This window comes from Sceloporus occidentalis, unplaced genomic scaffold, assembly GCF_023333645.1.
Source record: "Sceloporus occidentalis isolate IW3139 unplaced genomic scaffold, rSceOcc1.0.p SCAF_5, whole genome shotgun sequence".
NCBI classification, from domain to species: domain Eukaryota; kingdom Metazoa; phylum Chordata; class Lepidosauria; order Squamata; family Phrynosomatidae; genus Sceloporus; species Sceloporus occidentalis.
This window is the reverse complement of record NW_028316985.1, coordinates 113,341,268-113,360,561: the sequence shown is the minus strand read 5'-3', so window position 1 is coordinate 113,360,561 and position 19,294 is coordinate 113,341,268. Positions and strand designations below refer to the sequence as shown.

General features: G+C 40.7%; 1 protein-coding gene across 4 annotated transcripts in view; it reads right to left on the bottom strand.

The window, feature by feature from the left end:
• Nucleotides 1-8,923, bottom strand: part of KLHL5 (kelch like family member 5) — a 57,793-nt gene extending 48,870 nt beyond the window's left edge. For 2 of the 4 annotated variants that reach the window (XM_089525104.1, XM_089525103.1), the window contains exon 1: nucleotides 8,522-8,627. Coding sequence is in view for 2 of the 4 variants with exons in the window: in XM_089525103.1 (XP_089381229.1) it covers nucleotides 8,522-8,526 (5 nt within the window). In the remaining 2 variants the exon portion in view is untranslated. The other 2 variants (XM_089525102.1, XM_089525106.1) reach the window with 2 other exon arrangements.
• Between the last annotated feature and the right edge of the window lie 10,371 nt (nucleotides 8,924-19,294).

Sequence of the window (19,294 nt, the reverse complement as noted above, 5' to 3'; positions counted from 1 at the left end):
ACTGTGTCATCAACATCCTCTGCTTAGGTTCTGCAAACTCTGGGCTGTGGGTTCCTTGATTCAGTCTATCTACTTGTATTGCAGCCTCCCACTCTACCAAGTGTTACTGACTTCTCTAATGAGTCATTTAATCACACGATAGACCCAGTTCAGTCATTCTGGCTTCTACAGAGCATTCAGGTTTGATTTGTTTTATGACCCATTTATTTATCTTTTTGGTAGTCCATGTTATCTGAAAAACTCTTCTACAGCACTGCACTTCAAATGTGTTTATTCTCTTCCTGTCAGTTCCCCCCCCCCCCCCCCACCAGTCCAACTCACACTAACAAACACAGAAATCAGAAATACTATGGCATGGGATATTCTGATGTTGGTATTCAATGAATAACTCTCTCACTCTCTCTTTTTCTAAGGAAAAAAAGTAAAAATGCTATAACATTTCCTCAGAGTGAATTGTTTTAGTCTCTTAATCGTCCTGGTGGCCCCTTTCTAATCTATGCTTTCAAAGAGTCTCCCCATCATGATCTATGTTGTAGGGGCTCAACTATGTAACTCCAGTAACCAAATGCAACTCCCACCTCCTTGCAAATGAAAAAGCAGAATGATCCCTAGAAAAATACTTTTCACTTGTATTAAAAAACAACAATACATTAGGTGGAAGTTACATGCACCCATCTCACTTTGGGTGGTGTACAAAGGGGCATTTACTAGCTCCTTGTGAATTGCCCAAATCCTCCCCTTCAGGAAGATGTCAAGCTACATGTAGTGGTAATATGGCCATTTAATGATGCAAGGAATGGAAGGCAATGGAGGGCTCTTTCACACTATGTAATTATAGCACTCTGCTCCATTTTAACTACCACAACCACATGGAATCCAAGTGTTTCTAGTTTAGGAAAGAATATTTAGAAATCTGAGCCAGTGAGCCCTTGTTCCTCAACAAACTACAAAACTGGGATTCCAAAGGATGTTCCTGTGACTATTGATAAGCCTGGTACCCAGTTAGTTCAGAAATCCAGGCTTCAGTAATAAAACTCAGAAAACCTTTATTCAGCAACCAGAAATGCAGACCAGAGACAGTTGCTCTCAGAACTAACCAGCAAGTATTAGCATGGCATAATAATTAAGGCACATACAATTTAAAATCTTTGGAAGGCTTCTTTCTCATTACAGAAACAAAACATTCTTTTCCTTACTTTTCCCCACAGACCCCTCCTTCCCCCACATTTCACCCACTACCAATATTCCCAAGAGAACGACTTTGGGTCTTCTTGAGATAGTCTCAGCTCTCTTCCATCTGCTTGTTAGGCACAAATGAATGCTATCAACAGTTTCTAGTACTTAACACCGTATTGCGTATTTCCACAATACAACACAGTAAGACCAGTAAATTGCAAGCAGTAGAGCTAAGTTAACAATTCACATCATGGGAGGCCAGCTGAATACTTCAGTTCATGACAATGATTAAAGTGGAATCATAATACTGCAACTGTATAGTGTAAAAGGGCTTCAAGTTGAAAGGACTGCAGGTAGACAGAAAAATGGTTCAGATGGGGAGTGATCTTATTTTGTTTCCTTAATATGGAGAACTGCTTCTTCACCTACCTACCTACCTCTCTCATGGTCATGGGACTTGACAGTGGTGGGATGGGGAAATAGAACAGTACAGAATTAGCACATCCTTGATGCAGGTGCTGTCCTATAGCTCTTTTCCAACAGTTATAAGGATCTGGCAAGGCTGTTCTGTATAAGATTGCAGTGGGCACTCTATATCCACTGAGGTTTGGTTCCAGGACATCATATAGACACCAAAATTCCTGAATGCTCAATTTCTATTAAATATAATGGTGTAATAAAATTGTGTCCCTTATGTAAAATGGCTAGACCAAGGTTTGCTTTTGGGAATTTGCTTTTTTTTAAAAAACAAAAACAAAACCAAAATAATTTCAAGCCATGGGTGGTTGAATCCATGGGTAAAGAATCTGTGGCTATGGAGGGGCAACTGTAAAACTACTAATTTGTATCCCAAATTACTTTTTCCTCAGATGGAGAGAAAGCTGTAACATTCAAAATGTAGCCAATTTATAACATTCACAGGTTTATCAGACAACAATGTACTTCATTCCCCTAGAACTCTAGGTGATATTTTATTTTCAGTATTTCTCTGTCTTTCTTGTATTACAAGATGTCAGCAACTCATAAAGTATCCCTCTATTTCAGCATATTTAGAATAAGAATTCCTAGATGCCAAAAAGCATAGCTACAGGCTCAATGAGGCATGGCCAATCTACTATAAACATTCTTCTCAGTATCGTATTTTCACATAGTATCTCTTTGAAAGAGCTATAAACATTTAGTATTCTCATATTTTCACAACAGATTAAACAACAAATGTCAATGTATTTGTTGTCTGTGCACATTTTAAATTCACATTTTTTTTAAAATGGGAATTTAAAACAATGATACTTTCCATAAGCTATTTTTTCCTGCTTAACAAGGAAGAGTAAAACAATTAATAAATACTAAGGCTTGCATTGAAAGGATCTCTTCCTGGAGGAATGGAACCATTGAGTACATCTGTAAGATCCTGAAACTTCACAAGACAAATTTGAAAGTGTCTAAACCCATCACATTTATTGTGAGAACAAGGGCTTCAGCCATTCCAAGTTAGTTCAGCTTTGATACCACTGAAAGCAGTGTGAAAAGTTCGTCATTACTAGATTAGTTCTCACTGATTCACTGGGAAATAACCATCCATTATGAAGCCAAGCCCTCCCTCCAGTCCATCTGCCTTGGTCCAGGCCTCGGAGGTAGAGAGGAACTGCTGGACCTCTTACCCTTTCCCTCCACCACTCCCTTCTCCTTCTGTGTCTTGTCTTTTTAGATTGTAAGCCCGAGGGCAGGGAACCGTCTAACTAAAAAGATTGTATGTACAGCGCTGTGTAAATTTACAGCACTTCATAAATAAAGGTTAATAATAATAATGAACCAAATTTGCATTCAGCCCAATGTATTTACAGAACAAAATGCTTTTAAATTTGTAAGAGACTTTGAATAGCTTTGGGAAAAGCTAGGATATAAAGTTCTAATAATAAAACGACAACATTAATGTCCTGTACACAAGTTTCTCTGTGCATACTAGCTGTAATGTATAATCCTGCTTTACAAAAAATACTATAGAGTATGATCCAACCTAAAACAGGAGCTCCGAAATCCCAATTATTTCAATGAAAAATTCATAATTCTGGTTTCCATGCATGCTGAATTAAGGTAATCTGAGTCCAATCAGTGATTTCCTGGCACATGTGCATAGCTCATAGCCCAAAACATTGATGTATTCCATCACTGAAACCAGCGCAACTCCAAGATCTTAACCTTGGCATGGCTGGGTTTGCACTTATTATAATTTATATGTTACTTATATTTCTTGGCTAAATCACATACAGCTCCATTTTAAACTCTAGACAAAAAGAATCTGAAGAAAAAGAAATCTTAGAAAAGTTATTCACAAAATGCAAAGAAACAAAGAAGTACAAAGATATAAATCTGACACATTGCCAAGAAGCTTAATGTTAAGTGACTTAACGATTTTGTTTTTATTATTCTTATGTGGATGGCAGCTACATAGCAAAAATTAGCTACCCATAGCTAATAGCTACCCTGGATAATAGCTGAGATTCTGGTTCAGACGATTCATCTCTGGCACATAACTACCATACATGTGCCAGGGCAACTCCCCTCCCCAACCCAGTTTTTTCTCTGCTGCAGCCCCAAATGGCCATTTTCATGTTGTTGAAGAGTGGAAAGGGGAGCAGCAGAGATCACAGAGTTGGAAGAAACTACAAGGCCATCCAGTCCAACCCCCCTGCCATGCAGGAATACACAATCAAAGCAGCCCTGACAGATGGCCACCCAGCCTCTTTTTAAAAGCTTCTAAAGAAGGAGACTGAGGGAGTGTATTTCACTGTCAAATAGCTCTTACTGCCAAGAAATTCTTCCTAACATTGTCCCAAAGCAGACAGGTGAAATAGAGCAGCTTCCGGCTGCTTCAGGGGCATGGGGTTTATACAACACACATACACCTGAGGCAGCCAGAAGCCACTCTGAGGCTGGCTAATGTGGTCCAATGCTGCCGGAAAAAGAAGTGGCAAAAATCCACTCCTGCTGGCGGCCCATTTGGGACCGCAGCATCCGGTTGCTGCAGTCCTGGGGCAATCGGGGCCAGAGAGGCCTCTGGCTGCTCCTTTTGCCCCATCTGTTTCACCGATTGAGGTGGAATCTGTTTTCCTGTAGTTTATGTCCACTGCTCTGTGTGCTGTCTTTTTTTTTTTTGGGGGGGGGGGTGCAGCAGAGAAATGATGAGGTGGAGAGTATTTTGGTTGTTAAGCAGCATAAACAGACCAGGAATCTCCTCAACAAGCAAAAAAAGGTAGGATGCTATGGGGTAAGTTGAACTTATACCACCATAGCTCCCTAACAGGATGGGTGATCTCTCTAGATAAGGACTGCAAATCAGCTTCCCTCACTTTCTATCACTGTGAAACTAACTGACTGACACAAGGTATGTAAAAAAAGGAAAAATAAGGAAAGTTCTTACAGTCATATACCATGGAAAACACAGCTCCATCTATCAGACCAGCAAAGGAGATCTGTATTTTTGGCAATTTATGTATTACATCATAACGAATTTTAAAAAAGGGATCACTCACAAGCCTAAAAGTAACTATCCATCAGGTTGCGTATGACAATTAAGAATTACTTCCTGGAAGCTGGGCAAGAAACCTATACAAAATAAATAAATAAGATGATCTGTTTCATGCCACAATAAGCTGTAAGCAACTTCAGACCTTCTTAATATTGTTGGACTGCAATTCCCATCAATTTTGGACAGCTAAGTCAATACTGAGGGGTCATGGTAATTCCAGTCCAATCATGTCTTGAGGGCAGAGACTCACACTGCTCACCCTCACCATAAAACCATGTCAATATGTATATGGAGGTTTAGTCAAATATATTATAGGCTGGTTACTCTGAAGATCACTCTCCAGGATAAGTCTGCACATCTGCAATATTCATTAACAAACTAAAAGCCAAAGAATTCTAAACATTTGTTGCACTTAACAAAACATCAGCCCTGAAGTTTGTCATAACCATTCATCAGGCTCCTAAATGCAAATGAAAAGCAATGAAATTATGTATTTAATGCAACTTTTAAGCAAATTAATACCTTTGTACTTGAGTTGATTGATTCAGACTAGACTCGGACTCAAGTCACTTCAATAACTCGGCGATAAATGATGCACTGACTTGACTAGAGACTTGTACATTTTGAGCAACGACTTGCTGGTCCAACTTCATCCAGAAACAGCAAATGCATTAGACTATGGGCCTGAGCCAAGGGTTGAGGTCCACTTGGCAGGCTGTCCCTGTGGCAGACTGGAGGGCCTTCTGAACTTTGGGAAAAGCTTTAGTAGGATCCTTATGCCTCAAGCCCATTGCCTAACACATTTACTGTTCTCCTCTGAGAATTTCTCCCCCAACTTCTTGCATCTTTTTGATTTTCTAATTATTGAAACTCCACCCCACCCCACTTCACACACTGTCAGAAACCAAAAGGGTTTTAGTTCAGCCATTATGTATAAAGTTAGGAAATGTATCTATAAATCCTGTATTGGTTTGTGTTGTATGTATATATACCTATAGAATGTGTTATCTGTATTAGGTGAGTTTAAATTTTGGTGCCGATTTCAAAGAACAGTTGGGAAGAGTTTTACTGCAGTTGCTGAGCAGAAATCAAAAGGTTGCATCAGTTACTAGGCAAAAAAACAAAAGGTTGTAGTACAGTCACCAGGCAGAAATCAAGTGGTTACACAGAAGTCACTGGGCAGAAATGAAAGGTTACATTGCAGTTACCAGGCAGAAGTCAAATGGTTACATTGCAGACAGTTGGAGCTAGGCAACTCCAGTCTATATAGGGACAATAAGGCAGAGAAGGGCAGTATTAACCTAAACGCTGGTTGATCACTATTGTCCTTGGTCTGCAATAAAGTCTTTTGTTCTTACACCAAGACTATTGTCTGAATCCTTGGAACAGAGCTGATTGGTACTGACACAAACTCCACACCACCACCTCCTCTTTTTCCCTGTTAAAGTTGGCTCCCAGACTCAAATTGAAATATGGCTTAAAATACCTTGCAAGAACTTGACTTGAGACTCTGATTAAAAAGACTTCACTGTCTTTCACGTTTTTCATTTCATGTATTCAGATGCATTTGCTACAGATTTCCATTTTATTAATTAAGATCTCTAAATGTACTTAGCAGAATTTTTTTCTCTGTACAGATTACCTCAAATGTAGACTTCTGTTCCAAGGGCACAGTCCTATGCCCACTTATGTGGGCATAAGCCTCATTAAATTTAATGGGATTTACTTTTCACTAGACATCTGTGGCATTAGTCATATGAATATTCTGCACATCTCTCAGCCGCATCATAAACCAAACCCACTGCTTGAAAGAGGCAGCTCACCTGTGACAGGACACACCTTCCTTGCTACTACATAAGCTCTCTTACCATCAAGATGCCTCATTCTTGCAAGAGTAAAGCAACGCAACAGTGGAAGGAGGCCCATCACATCTCTTTCCACAGGTCATGAACCAAGAGCCCATGATAATTAATGTTTAATTACTTTAATGCCACATTGCATTAGCTCAGCTGACTCTTTCTCCTGAAAGAGATCTGCCCTGGGTTAGAAGATGTTATATACACTTACAGAACCCACTAAATTAAATGGTTTTTGACTGACTTATTAATCACGGTCCTGCCTCCCTTGGGGCAGGGAAGTGCGGTGGTTCAAAGGTTTCACATCCCTTGACAGATAAGGCAACCTTTGCCGATCCATGCCAAGTTTATCAGGGCTAAAACCAAAAGCTTAATCTGATGCTACAAGAACAAGGATAAGGGTTGGAAGCACAATTATAAATGCCACAGTCCAGAACGGTGGCATGCGCTTCCCATTCATCTCCTTCTACAGATAATCTTTAAGTTATGTTTTAAACTGTAAGTGGTTTAATTTTATTTTAGGTGGGTGGGATTGTGGGATATGGGAATGTATGTTTTAATTTTGTAAGCCGCCCAGTTGTGTTGCACAGAGGGGCAGGATAAAAATAAATTTTATTATTATTATTATTTAAAAATCCACTGTGCTGTGAGTTCATTTTTTACATATACACCGTGTGCCGTACAGTACACAAACACTAAAGACCTTTTAATCTAGATTAACATTTCTGTTTTCTAAAAAAAGAATATCGTGGCTCCTTAACAGAAAGATATGTTTTCTCTGGCATAAGTACTGATGGACTGCAGTTGACTTCATCCTAGGCTGGAGTCCATGAAAGATTGCCACAAATAAAACTTGCCTTTGAGACTCTTACAGATGCATTTGCTGCAACAAACACATTCTGGAGAGTAGCCAAAAGATGTTGGTTCAGAACAACCAGGCCTCCTTCATTTCAGGCTTACCATCCTGGAGAAGGACCATAGGAAATCTGATGGGGTTTCATTCCTTTGGCTTTGAGAGAAGTAAATCAGGAGACATAAGCCACAGAAGAAGAGGGCAATTTCTCTCAACGCCCAAAAGCTTTTACTGAAAAAGGTGGTGGCAGGGAAAGAGAGAAACATCCATTCCTATCTCCTAAAGTGCAACTGACAAGTAGGGTTGTTGTTGTTGTTGTTGCTGTGTGCCTCCTAAATCATTTCCGACTTGTGGTTCCCCCAAGGCGACCCTATCTATCGTGGGGTTTTCTTGGCAAGGTTTGTTCAAAGGAAGTTTGCCCTTGCCTTCCCCTGAGGCCGAAAGAGTGTGACCTGCCCAAAGTGGGTTTAACACAGCTGAGTAGGGAAGTGTGGGGTAGTGGTTTGGGTGATGGACTATGACTCCGGAGACCAGAATACAGGGAGATCTTGTGGCACCTCTGAAAGAAAAAAGTTGGCGTCATGAGCTCGTCCCATGAATATCCTGCAAAAATGGCATAATTACGTGTTAACAATTTCGTGTGACATCGCACAAAACATGCCGTTAAAGTGATAGCAAAGAAGCATTAACGCACATCTTTTTACTTTTGGGATTTCAGCGGCAATGAGTTTCCGATTTTGCTTTATTCGTGCAATTGCGTGTGATAATCATTTGCGCAATGACTCGCCGTTTCCACTTCATTGGCAGGATGCTTTAAATGCGCTTTAATCTCTCTAATGCCGAAATCAGCCCCATTGAGTTTATCTTAACTCTACTTCCTGCATCTGAGGAAGTAGACGGAAAGTCTAGGAAAGCTCATGCTGCCAACTTCTCCCTTTCAGTCAGTCTCAAAGACCTTGCTATGTACTGGTTCTACAGACCAACTCCAATTCCCAGAATTCCATAGCCTTCAGCCATTAAAGCGGGGTTAAACCGGGTTATTTCCATAGTGTGGATGGACACCTGGAGGGGATGCTCCCTCCCTCCCGCCCCGACCCCTTTTCTCACCTCATTGCCAGGAAGGAGGCGGCTTTGGTCTGAATTGAGTCCAATGGACCAGGAGGCTAAGGGGCATCCCTCCTCCCCGTTCCCCTAACGGAAGCCAAATGACCACAACAAACCCTTTCAGCAGATTTGGGCATCTGGGCCACGCCCAGTGTGGGCGGAGCCAGTCCACAGGGCCGCCGTGGCGACTGAGGGGGGAGAAAGAACTTTGGCCACGCCTTCTCCAAATGAGCTCTTTCTCCGGGAAATGCCCACTCTGGGCGGAGCCAACCCCCGGCGCCGCCATAGCGACTTTGGCCACGCCTCTTCCAACCGTGCCCAGCCAACCAGCGAGTCCCTCGGTGTTTTATTGTCGATTTGGTGTGTGTGTGTGTGTGTGTGTGTGTTTTTTAACCCTTCTTCTCTTCTTTCCCCGCCCCCTCCCTCTCTAAGAATTGCCACATCGAACGTTGAGGGCGAGGAGGCGGGGCGCTTGCTGCTGCCTCGCGCTTTCCAACCGCCTTCCTTCAGGCGCTCGCGACAGGGAGGGGAGGGGCGAGGAGGAGGAGGAGGAGCGGTGCTTTGACTTCCGCGAGTTCTGAGGCAGAGGCGATGGAAAGTGGGCGGGGCTAAGACGCCGAAGACGACGGCTGATTGGTCCTCGCCTCTCTTCTTGACACCGTTGTCGCCTGAGGGAACAAGTTCCAACTGGCATTTTTTATACTAACAATGAAGACGATAATAATAATAATAATGGCGTCGTTTTAAAGTGTTCACAACCACAACCCTTCAGTAATCCAAAATAAAAATTAAAACAATCTTCCTGGTCTTGTGTGTTTGTGTGTCTCCAAGTGTCGGCTATCAATGCATCCCATAAGTTTGTTTCTGAGGCAACGCATTTGGAGGCCGTGTGTTAGCCTTCTGAGGCTGAGAGAGTGTGACTTGCCCGAGGTCACCCAGTGTGGGTTTCGAACCCTAGAGAGGACACACTGCAAATAATCTAGTATGAGACCGCTTTAACTGCCCTGGCTCAATGCCAGGGAATCCTGGGAACTGTAGTTTCTGTGAGACATTTAACCTCTGCTGTCAGAAAGCTCTGGTACCACAACAAACTACAATTCCCAGGATTCCCTAGCACTAAGCCAGAGCAATTAAAGTGGTCTCAAACTGGATTTTCTTCTGCAGTGTGTCTTGGACCATAGTTAATGCTCACTAAGGTCCAAAACACTCTACAGAAATAATCAAATCTGACATTGCTTTAACTGCCCTGGCTCAATGCTAGGGACTCCTGGGAATTGTAGTTTGTTGTGGCACCAGAGCTCTCTGACAGAGGCGGCTAAAAGTCTCATAAAACTACAGTCCCCAGAATTCCCTAGCATTGAGTCATGGCAGTTAAAGTGATCTCAAACTGGATTATTTTTGCAGTGTGTTTTGGACCTATGCCACTCTGGCTCAGCAAGGCACTCATGGAGGTGGTTTTGCTAGTTCTTTCCTCTGAAATGTAGCCTGGCCAAAGGAATGCTCCTCCTGACATTGTACAAAGCATATATCTTTCACAGCAGTGACTTCCAAACTCCCCCCATTTGGAATCCAAAATGAGGGTTTCCCCTTCACTTGATATGTACTACAGGGCTATGGAGCTCTGGGGAACTTTCCTCTGAAGAAGTTCACACTGGATTGCAAAAGATAGACTTCCAACATGTACGCTTGGCCTCATTCTTTTTTAGAACTGGAACACTTGGTTATAAAGTTGCAAAGGGATCTTGCAGCACCTTTGACACTAAGGTCCAAAATACACTGCAGAAATAATCCAGTTTGAGACCGCTTTGACTGCCCTGGCTCAATGCTAGGGAATTTTGGGAACTGTAGTTTTGTGGGACATTTAGCCTCCTCTATCAGAGAGAGAGAGAGAGAGAGAGAGAGAGAGAGAGAGAGGTCTGTGGCCACAATAAACTACAATTCCCATGATTCCCTAGCAATGAGCCAGGGCAGTTAAAGCAGTCTCAAACTGGGGTGAAGCTCAATGGGAGAAAAAAAGGGGGGAGTCCCCAGACTTTTTTAAAATTAAAATTACAAATTTCAAAATTTTTAATTATATATATATATATATATAATGACACTTTAATTTAAAAATTATTCTTTTTAAAATTTTCTTTAAAAAACATCATATTTTAACCATATCTTCACTGTGCTTATGTAAATACATTTAGGTTGTGCATGTGGTATTGATATTTGAAGCTATAATATTAATTGTGCTCGTTGTTTATGTCACAACTATTAGCATTACATTCAGTGGTACATGGGAATCATGGTTTATGAGTAAATAAGTACAAAAAACATTATTAAGGATTCTGTATAGTGTGGTATGGGAGAAGGTCAATGGGTGTGTGTGAGAGAGACACTATGAGTTACTGCACTGGGTGACACAATTTCCCATGTACCACTGAATGTAATGCTAATAGTTGTGACATAAACAACTAGCAAAATTAAAATTATACATTCAATGCAAATGTATTTGAAACCCATTCAAGGTATATGGAGTTTAATCCGGGTCTCTTTGCATTGATTATTCACACTGCCAACGATGTGAGTCTTTTTTAAAAGCTTGGGGAAAGACCCCATATTGATATCCCAGATTAAATGTGTGTTTTTGGCAGCCTTCCCCAAAACTGAATCGGGTGCATTCAGGATGCATGTGAACAACAGAGATTCAACCCAAATTCATCCTGGATTATTTTCACCGTGTGAATAACCCAAGTGTATAGTGGCACAATCTCTTGTTTCATGGCTCATCAGAGGATTTCCATGGTAAAAGCGGGCTTACCAAACCTCCCTGTGCACAGTACTGACAATGATGCCACTGCTATTGTCTCTGACTGATCTTCTGCCGGTGTTTGGTCTATGGCAGGGGTAGGCAACCTGCGGCCCGCGGGCCGGATGCGGCCCAGCAAGGCCTTGGGACCGGCCCCAGCCCGGTCCTGCTGCCGATTCCCGCCGGAGCCTTTGGCCTCTTGCACGAGGGCAAGGGGCCTTTGGCCTATCAGGAGGAGGTGGGCATGGGGGGCAAGCGGCAGGCAAGGGGGGCAAGTGGCGGGCAAGAGGGGCAATTGTCTATAGAAGCCTCCGAAACATGCATTTATATTAACATTTTTTTTAAAATCAGCAATAATTTTTGCATGTCCTCCACTTTTTATAAAAAAAGTGCCCTCCATTTGAAAATTTTGTCCTACATTTGTCCTGGTTTATTTATTTATTTAATTTTTAAAAATTTTTTAATTATTTATTTTTTGGCTTCGGCCCCCCAGTTGTCTGAGGGACAGCAACCCGGCCCCCGGCTCAAAAAGGTTGCCTACCCCTGGTCTATGGCCTTAATAAAGATGAACTGAACTGAATTCTGCTGGTGTCGCCCTCCATTATTGCTGCTGCCCAGTTTACTCTGGTTCCTCAGCAAAAGCCTTGGTGCTTATTCAAGAGTACTGTATATCATCAACACACAGCAGAAAGGAAACTGGTCTTTGGGGCAGGGACTGGGGACAGCATAAAACTCAATTGGGTGTTTTAAACTGTTTTAACTCTTGTGTTTTTAACAGCATTGCTTTTTACTTGAATTTTTAAAAACAATATTTTTTAAAGTCAGTCTTTGTTTCTAATACGTTGTAAACTGCCTTGTGTTCTGCTTTCCAGGTATCCACGTCTGGAACTACTATCATTTTAATGCTGCTTTTGCAAAAAATAAAAAATAAATAAAAAAGAGGAAAGAAAGAAAGAAAACGCTAGTTCAAAGCCATTGCTTTTCTTTAAACTGTGTATGTTCAATATTTAATTGGTTTTGGAAGATGAACAGTACTGCAAGAGAGCTTCCTTGATTAATTAAGGGCTAGAGAGAGTATGTAGGTTAAGTCAAACTTAAATATTCATTATTTAGAGTAATTTTAAAGTAAGTATTTGAAAATGGGAAATATTTAACTTCCTGGTAGTTTCCAGAATAAGTGGGCTCTTTTCCCATTTAAACCTGAAAATCTAGAAGGTAAGATGAACACGTTGCTCTCTAAATCATGGCAGTTTCATTCATTCTTTCAACACCTTAAATAGTGAGAAAATACCACTTTACAGCAAGGCAAACGTCAAATCATTTCCGACTTATGGCGACCCTAAGGGCATCATGGGGTTTTCTGGGGCTGAGTGTTGTGACATTTCCAAGGTTCATGTGGCCAGGTGGGGTCTAACACCCAAACCACTACTCCACAGTGCCTCACACTGTTGTAAGACCTCTGCTAAAAACCCTATGGAACGCCTCTCTAGGACCAGATTTGGGGGCACTACTTTACAGTGACTCAATTCGTTTTCGGGGGGAGAGCCCAGAAGGTGGTTCTGAGAGATTATTAGCTTCCAATGCCATCGACCTATGGAGTTTTGTTTTGTCTGGCATGCTATTTTTGAAAATTATGTACTCATTGTTTTTAATCTGTATTCCTTTAAAACTCATGTTAAGTCTCCTTTTTAAGAAACCAGTGTGGTACAGTGGTTTGAGCATTGGATTATGACTCTGGAGACCAGGGTTCAAATCCTCCCTCAGCCCTGGAAACCCACTGGGTGACTTTGAACAAGTTACACTCTCTCACCCTCAGAAGAAGGCAAAGGCAACCCCCCTCTGAACACATCTTGCCAAGAAAAGCAAATCAGGATCCAAATCAGTGATGGTCCCAAACTAGTCAGTTAACACTCGGTAGACTATGAAATGAAAATAAACAGTCAAATGCAAGTTGTATTATAGCATTTATTTCTCAGATAAAAACCTTCCTTGGTGAAGCTTGCTTTCCAAAATTATTGACAGGCAACAGTTGGCAAAGAGAGGAGGCATGGAATGAGGAGCTGTTGAATGTGTGATTATGGATACATGTGTGTTCATGGGTTGCTGTGTGCAATTGTGTGTGGTTATGATATAATAATAATAATAATAATAATAATAATAATAATAATAATAATAATCATCTACTGCAGCTTCATTTGATTTGCAGGCTCCATCTTGTCATGCTTCCTCTAATGACCAGTTCTGCATTTCTTTTGAAGGTTCCTCCATGTTCATTTGATTTACACTCTTTCATAACACTATATTGCATAAAATTGTGTCAGCTTTACCTATTGCCCTTCAAGCAACATTGGAACAATGCCTAGTCTACAACCGCTGAAGAAATGAGACAATAATAATAAAACAGCAATACTAAAAATGACCTAAATTACAGTGCTGATGTAGATATTACTAAGATAATTTGTAAAGTGCTTTCAGTACCTTAAAACACGGTGGGTAAGTGCCTGCTACTATAGAGCTGAAATGAAGTTAAATTTTCTATTTTCCCTATGATGTATTTTCCTTACAGCGGTTGATGGGAAAGCTATTGAGGGTTGTTTTTTTTTGTCTTGCCTCTTTCAAACCAATGTAAGAATTGTTTTTATACATTAAAAGTCATGCAAAAGCATCTGAAAATGCTACATGACACAGTTTATACCTTGGCTGTTAAAATAAATAAAAATAACAGCTGTATTTAAGAAAATGGTACACAAAGACTCCAGCAGGTCCACAATGAATTTTACATATCTGATGCCAAGAACTAATTCTATCATTGTCTGGGTAATATCTAAGAAAAAATGTGGAAGAATGAAGAAATTATAAAATGCTTGGTGTTAAAGATGATTGGAGGAGGGTTGCTTATAAAACCTTATTATTTTAGTAATCATAGTCAAAGGTGTACTTTGAATGCTACTTATGGACAATAAATATTGTATAAGGTATAAATCACAAGTAGGGAGGGAGTTGTTCTCTCAGAGACGTGGTTTAGGAATAACCATAACATGACCTGAATGATGGGAGATGTAAATTTGTTCAGGGAGAGGATCAAAGAGGAAAAGGAAGGGTGGGTATATGGAGGGTAAGTTGGAAGGCATCCTTCCATGGATCCATCCATCAGTTACTTTATTTGTATCCCACCTTTCTCTCAGATTGAAACTCAAGGTGGCTTACAAAAGGCAGAAGATCATAATAAAAATACATAAACACAGAAAAATTAAGATGAAAGTAGTAAGCAACAACAGAATTAAAATCATTTAAAATCTTACTTTAAAGCAATGATTAAAAACAATACAGCACCATAAAAAAACTATTTCTTACTTAAAATCAGTTTCCAAAGGCTTGTTTAACCTGCCACCATAAAGATGATAAAAAAGGAACCCTTCTGGTTTCCTAGGGAGGGAATTCCAAAGTATGGGAGTGCCAAAGAGAAAACTTTCACCTGTATTCCCACCTGCTGTACCTGCGAAAGCTTTAGAAAGAAGGGCTTCCCCTGCAGAGCTTAAAGCTCATACAGGCTCATATGGGGAGATGTGGTCCTTCAAAAAGACTGGTCTTGTTAAAATGTATGAAATGATAAGTGTATACTGCTTACATGGTGCAAAATACTTTACTGTTTCCATAAATGTTTTTGTCTAAATACCCTCTTGCTGATAACACTACAGGGGTAGGCAATCTTTTTGAGCTGGGGGCCGGGTTGCTGTCCCTCAGACAACTGGGGGGCAAAGCAAAAAAATAAATAACTAAATAATTTTTAAAAAATTAAATATATAAATAAACCAGGACAAATGTTGGACAAAATTTTCAAATGGAAGACACTTTTTTTAAAAAAATGGAGGACACGTGAAAAAATTTGCTGATTTTTTAAAAAATGTTAATATAAATGCATGTTTCTGAGGCTTCGATAGACAATTGCCCCCCAAAGGCCCCGGTGGCAATCGGCGGCAGGACTGGGCTGGGGCCGGTCCCAAGGCCTCGCCGGGCCGCATCCGGCCCGTGGGCCGCAGGTTGCCTACCCCTGCTTTATCACGTGTCTGGAGAAATATATCTTTGCTGTCATTTTGTGCCAAGTATGCTGTCTTTGCAAATGTAAAGCACACCACCTTTCTTTTGTTTTGGAACCTCTAACCTCTAACGAAGTAAAACAAGCTATGTGAGAAGGCTAATTCTGCCATGGCACCAGATCTCATCTGATCTTGGAAGCTAAGCAGGATCAGCCCTGGTTAATACTTGAATGGGGCACCACAAGTGAATACCAGATGAAGGAACTGGCAAGGCCAATTCTGAGTGTTCCTTGCCTTTAAAACCCCTATGAAATTCATGAAGTCATAAGTCAACAGGCGATTTGAACACACACACACACACACAATTAATGAAGTGAAAAGACCGCCTTAAAATGGTACGTCTGATTTAAAAACTACCAGAGAAGCTCTGTTGTTTTGTTATCAGTATATTGCCAGCAAGTGACTAGCTTGGAATGCTAGAGAAAACTATTACTAAGCCTTAATTCCAATGTACATACATCAGCCTTGATAAAGTCTCAAGGGTTGAGGGATTATCTTTACTTATATAAATTGACTGCTCATTCCAGTCTACACATGTATTAGTATGAGCTTTGACTGTCAGATTCCTGTACTTATTCATTATGTTGGTGATAAGATTATCCTCTCTCTGATGGGAATTGATCGCTAAGGCCATCCTGTTAAGCAGTATGGGCAATTTGCTACGAAGAGGAGATGAGTAACTTCTAGAGACTGTTGGACTGAAATTTCCACCATCTTTCCTCATTAGTAGTGCTGACAACAGGCTTCTGGGGGTTTCAGTCCAAAAATACCTGGAAGGGTACCAACTGAACACCCTTTTTATAGAGGCATGCCTTTATAAAATTACTACAGCTCCTATTGCCCACTGATATCTGGAATAGGAGTGCTTTTTCCAGCTTAAAATGGGAAGGGATGCATGGGAATAATCTGCAAAACATATATTGGCATCATCCAGAGGTGAGTGAAAATGTGAGCCAGATGGTGCACCCATTCATGGATGCACATCTAATTTCATCACCTCCATGTTGACTGAGTAGCATGACTGTGGTTTGGACCCATAAAACAGGGATAAGCAGAAGGGAAATGGCAGATCTGTGGATGACTGGCAGTACATCAGAAAGGATTTCTTACTCCCAACTGTTTCACAATAGCAACAATGACACACACACACACACACACACACACACACTCACACATTAAACTGTCTGTCTGGGCAACTGTTTTGCACCTGGATCTCAGTTAGATTTCAGTAAGGCCGCATTGCCACTACCTTTTAAATTGGATTGTGAATCAGTTTGAATCGGTTCAAATGACCCTGGTTCCTGAAGCAATTCTGAGAGGGGGCCATGCGCTGACCCATTTAACCCACATCTTTTTGGTGCTAATTTTTTTACACTTCTTTTTCGATAAATTGATTCTGTGCAAGTGTGAACCACATGCAGATCAGATTCGATTCAAATTTTCCCCTTCAGCCGTCTGGAATCAAATCATTTTGAATCGGTTCATTTGTGAATGGGAACCACAAGTGGATTATTTTGGAGGGGAAAATGTGATCGGGGCAAATGTAGTGCACTGTTGAATCGATCCATCGATTCGGATCGCACACCGATTTATTTGTAAGTGGGAATGGGGCCTTAGATGCTTTTAAAAACAAAGTACATTGCATAAGCTTGAAAGCTGCCCACCATTACTAAAAAGGCGCTATGAGAAAGGCTAAATTAATAAAATGATCCACTAAAAAGCATAGTGTGTGGATAGAACAAGCATTTCCTGATTTTCCTAATCACTGATGACAGTTTTAAAAAGGAACAATACATGATCCTTGTTACTTCTCCCTTCAGGGAGGACATGGAATGTGCAAAGGCAGCTCTATGGAGATCAAATAATGCCCCTTCAAAATAAGGTTAGTACTTGGATGGGAGACTGCTAAAGAATACCAGATGCTGTAGCCTGTATTTCACACAAAGGCAAGGGCAAACCACCTCTGAGAAAATCATATGAAATGAATGGGGTCACCATAAATTAACAGGTAACTTAAAGGTGCATGCACACACACACACACACACACACACAGGTAGAATTCAAAGATATAGTGATGTTAGTCTGTAGAATCAGTAGGTGGAGAGACCTTGTAGCACCTCTGGGACTAACTGAAAGAAATTTGCAGCATGAGCTTTCATAAGACTTCAGCCTACTTCCTCAGATGCATTTGGTGGACTGGAAGCCAGGCACAGACATATATGTCTGTGCCTGGCTTCCACTCCAGCAAATGCACCTGAGGAATGACTGAAGTCTATGAAAGCTCATGCTGCAAATTTCTTTCTTTCAGTTAGTCTCAAAGGTGCTACAAGATCTCTCCACAGAGAGAGAGACACACACAATGTAATCTAGCATTGGTGGGATATTCACTCCAATAACATCCCCCAAGCCTGCCTTGAAATCATACTTTATTACTATACATAAGGCAGTCTCAGTACCAATCAGCTCTGTTCCAAGGATTCAGACAATAGTCTTGGTGAAAGAACAAAAGACTTTATTGCAGACCAAGGACAATAGTGATCAACCAGCGTTTAGGTTAATACTGCCCTTCTCTGCCTTATTGTCCCTATATAGACTGGAGTTGCCTAGCTCCAACTGTCTGCAATGTAACCATTTGACTTCCGCCTGGTAACTGCAATGTAACCTTTTCATTTCTACCCAGTGACTTCTGTGTAACCACTTGATTTCTGTCTGGTGACTGTACTACAACCTTTTGTTTTGTTTTGTTTTTGCCTAGTAACTGATATAACCTTTTGATTTCTGCTCAGCAACTGCAGTAAAACTCTTCCCAACTGTTCTGTGAAATCGGCACCAGAATTTAAACTCGCCTAATACAGATAACACATTCTCTCTCTCTCTCTCTGTGTATGTGTGTATATATATACACACACACTTTAACACAAACCAACACAGGATTTATACAGACCTTTCCCAACTTCATACATAATGGCAGAACCAGGCAGTGGGATTTGGCGTTGCCATGTTTAAGATGTCTCCTTCCACTTATGCTCAACTTGTATGTTTGCAAATTAACACAAATGATGCAGAATACCTTAAGTCTCCATTGATCCTTCCTTCCAAAGGAAACCAAACTTGAGCAAATGTTGTGACTAGTTTGGAGTGTCTTACTGTTTTGGGGAGTGGAACAAGCAAAATAACGTAATGAAAAACAGGTTCTTTTGCTCTTATGTCTCTTTTTCTTTTCCTCTCTCTCTCTCTCTCCTTATGAACAGTTGGACCAAGTTTATTCCTTTGGCATATTCATGTCAGTAATGTTCTCTTTATTTGCAGTGTTTTATGGATTTTATTACTGTTTAACCTACTGAGGTAGGGGAAAATTTTTATTAACCTAATGGTGGGTAAAGGAGGTTTTGTCGTTTACTATCAAAGGCAATGCTGTTCCTCTGTATTGAAACTTCATGGACACATCCCTGAAGCTGTGCAAGTCAGAATGCTAGAGCTATTTAGAAAGGCCTTTTTACAAAGATTTATGACCATACATTTCCCGTTAGTAGTAATGGCAGTTACATACGTAGTTTTCTATTTATGGAGCTAAAGAAGAAAAGCAACTGCATTGCATCAGGCCAAAAGAAACGTCTCATTCTTAGACTGAAGCTAAGTAGTTTGGTGTGTAATTATATATTGGTGGTCTCCTTTTAATACTGTTTTTAAAACATTTTACAACAAGCCCAAAGTGGTGTGCAGTAGTAAGAATCAAATGAAAAACAATTACACTGATTAATAAAATAATTATACAAGAAAAAAATGTTTCATTAAAATTCCCCAAGGCAGTAGCAAGGCTGGTCATCAGAGGGGAAAATGCACAAGTAACTATTTGGTTATGGTGGAAACATCCTACATTGAAATGCC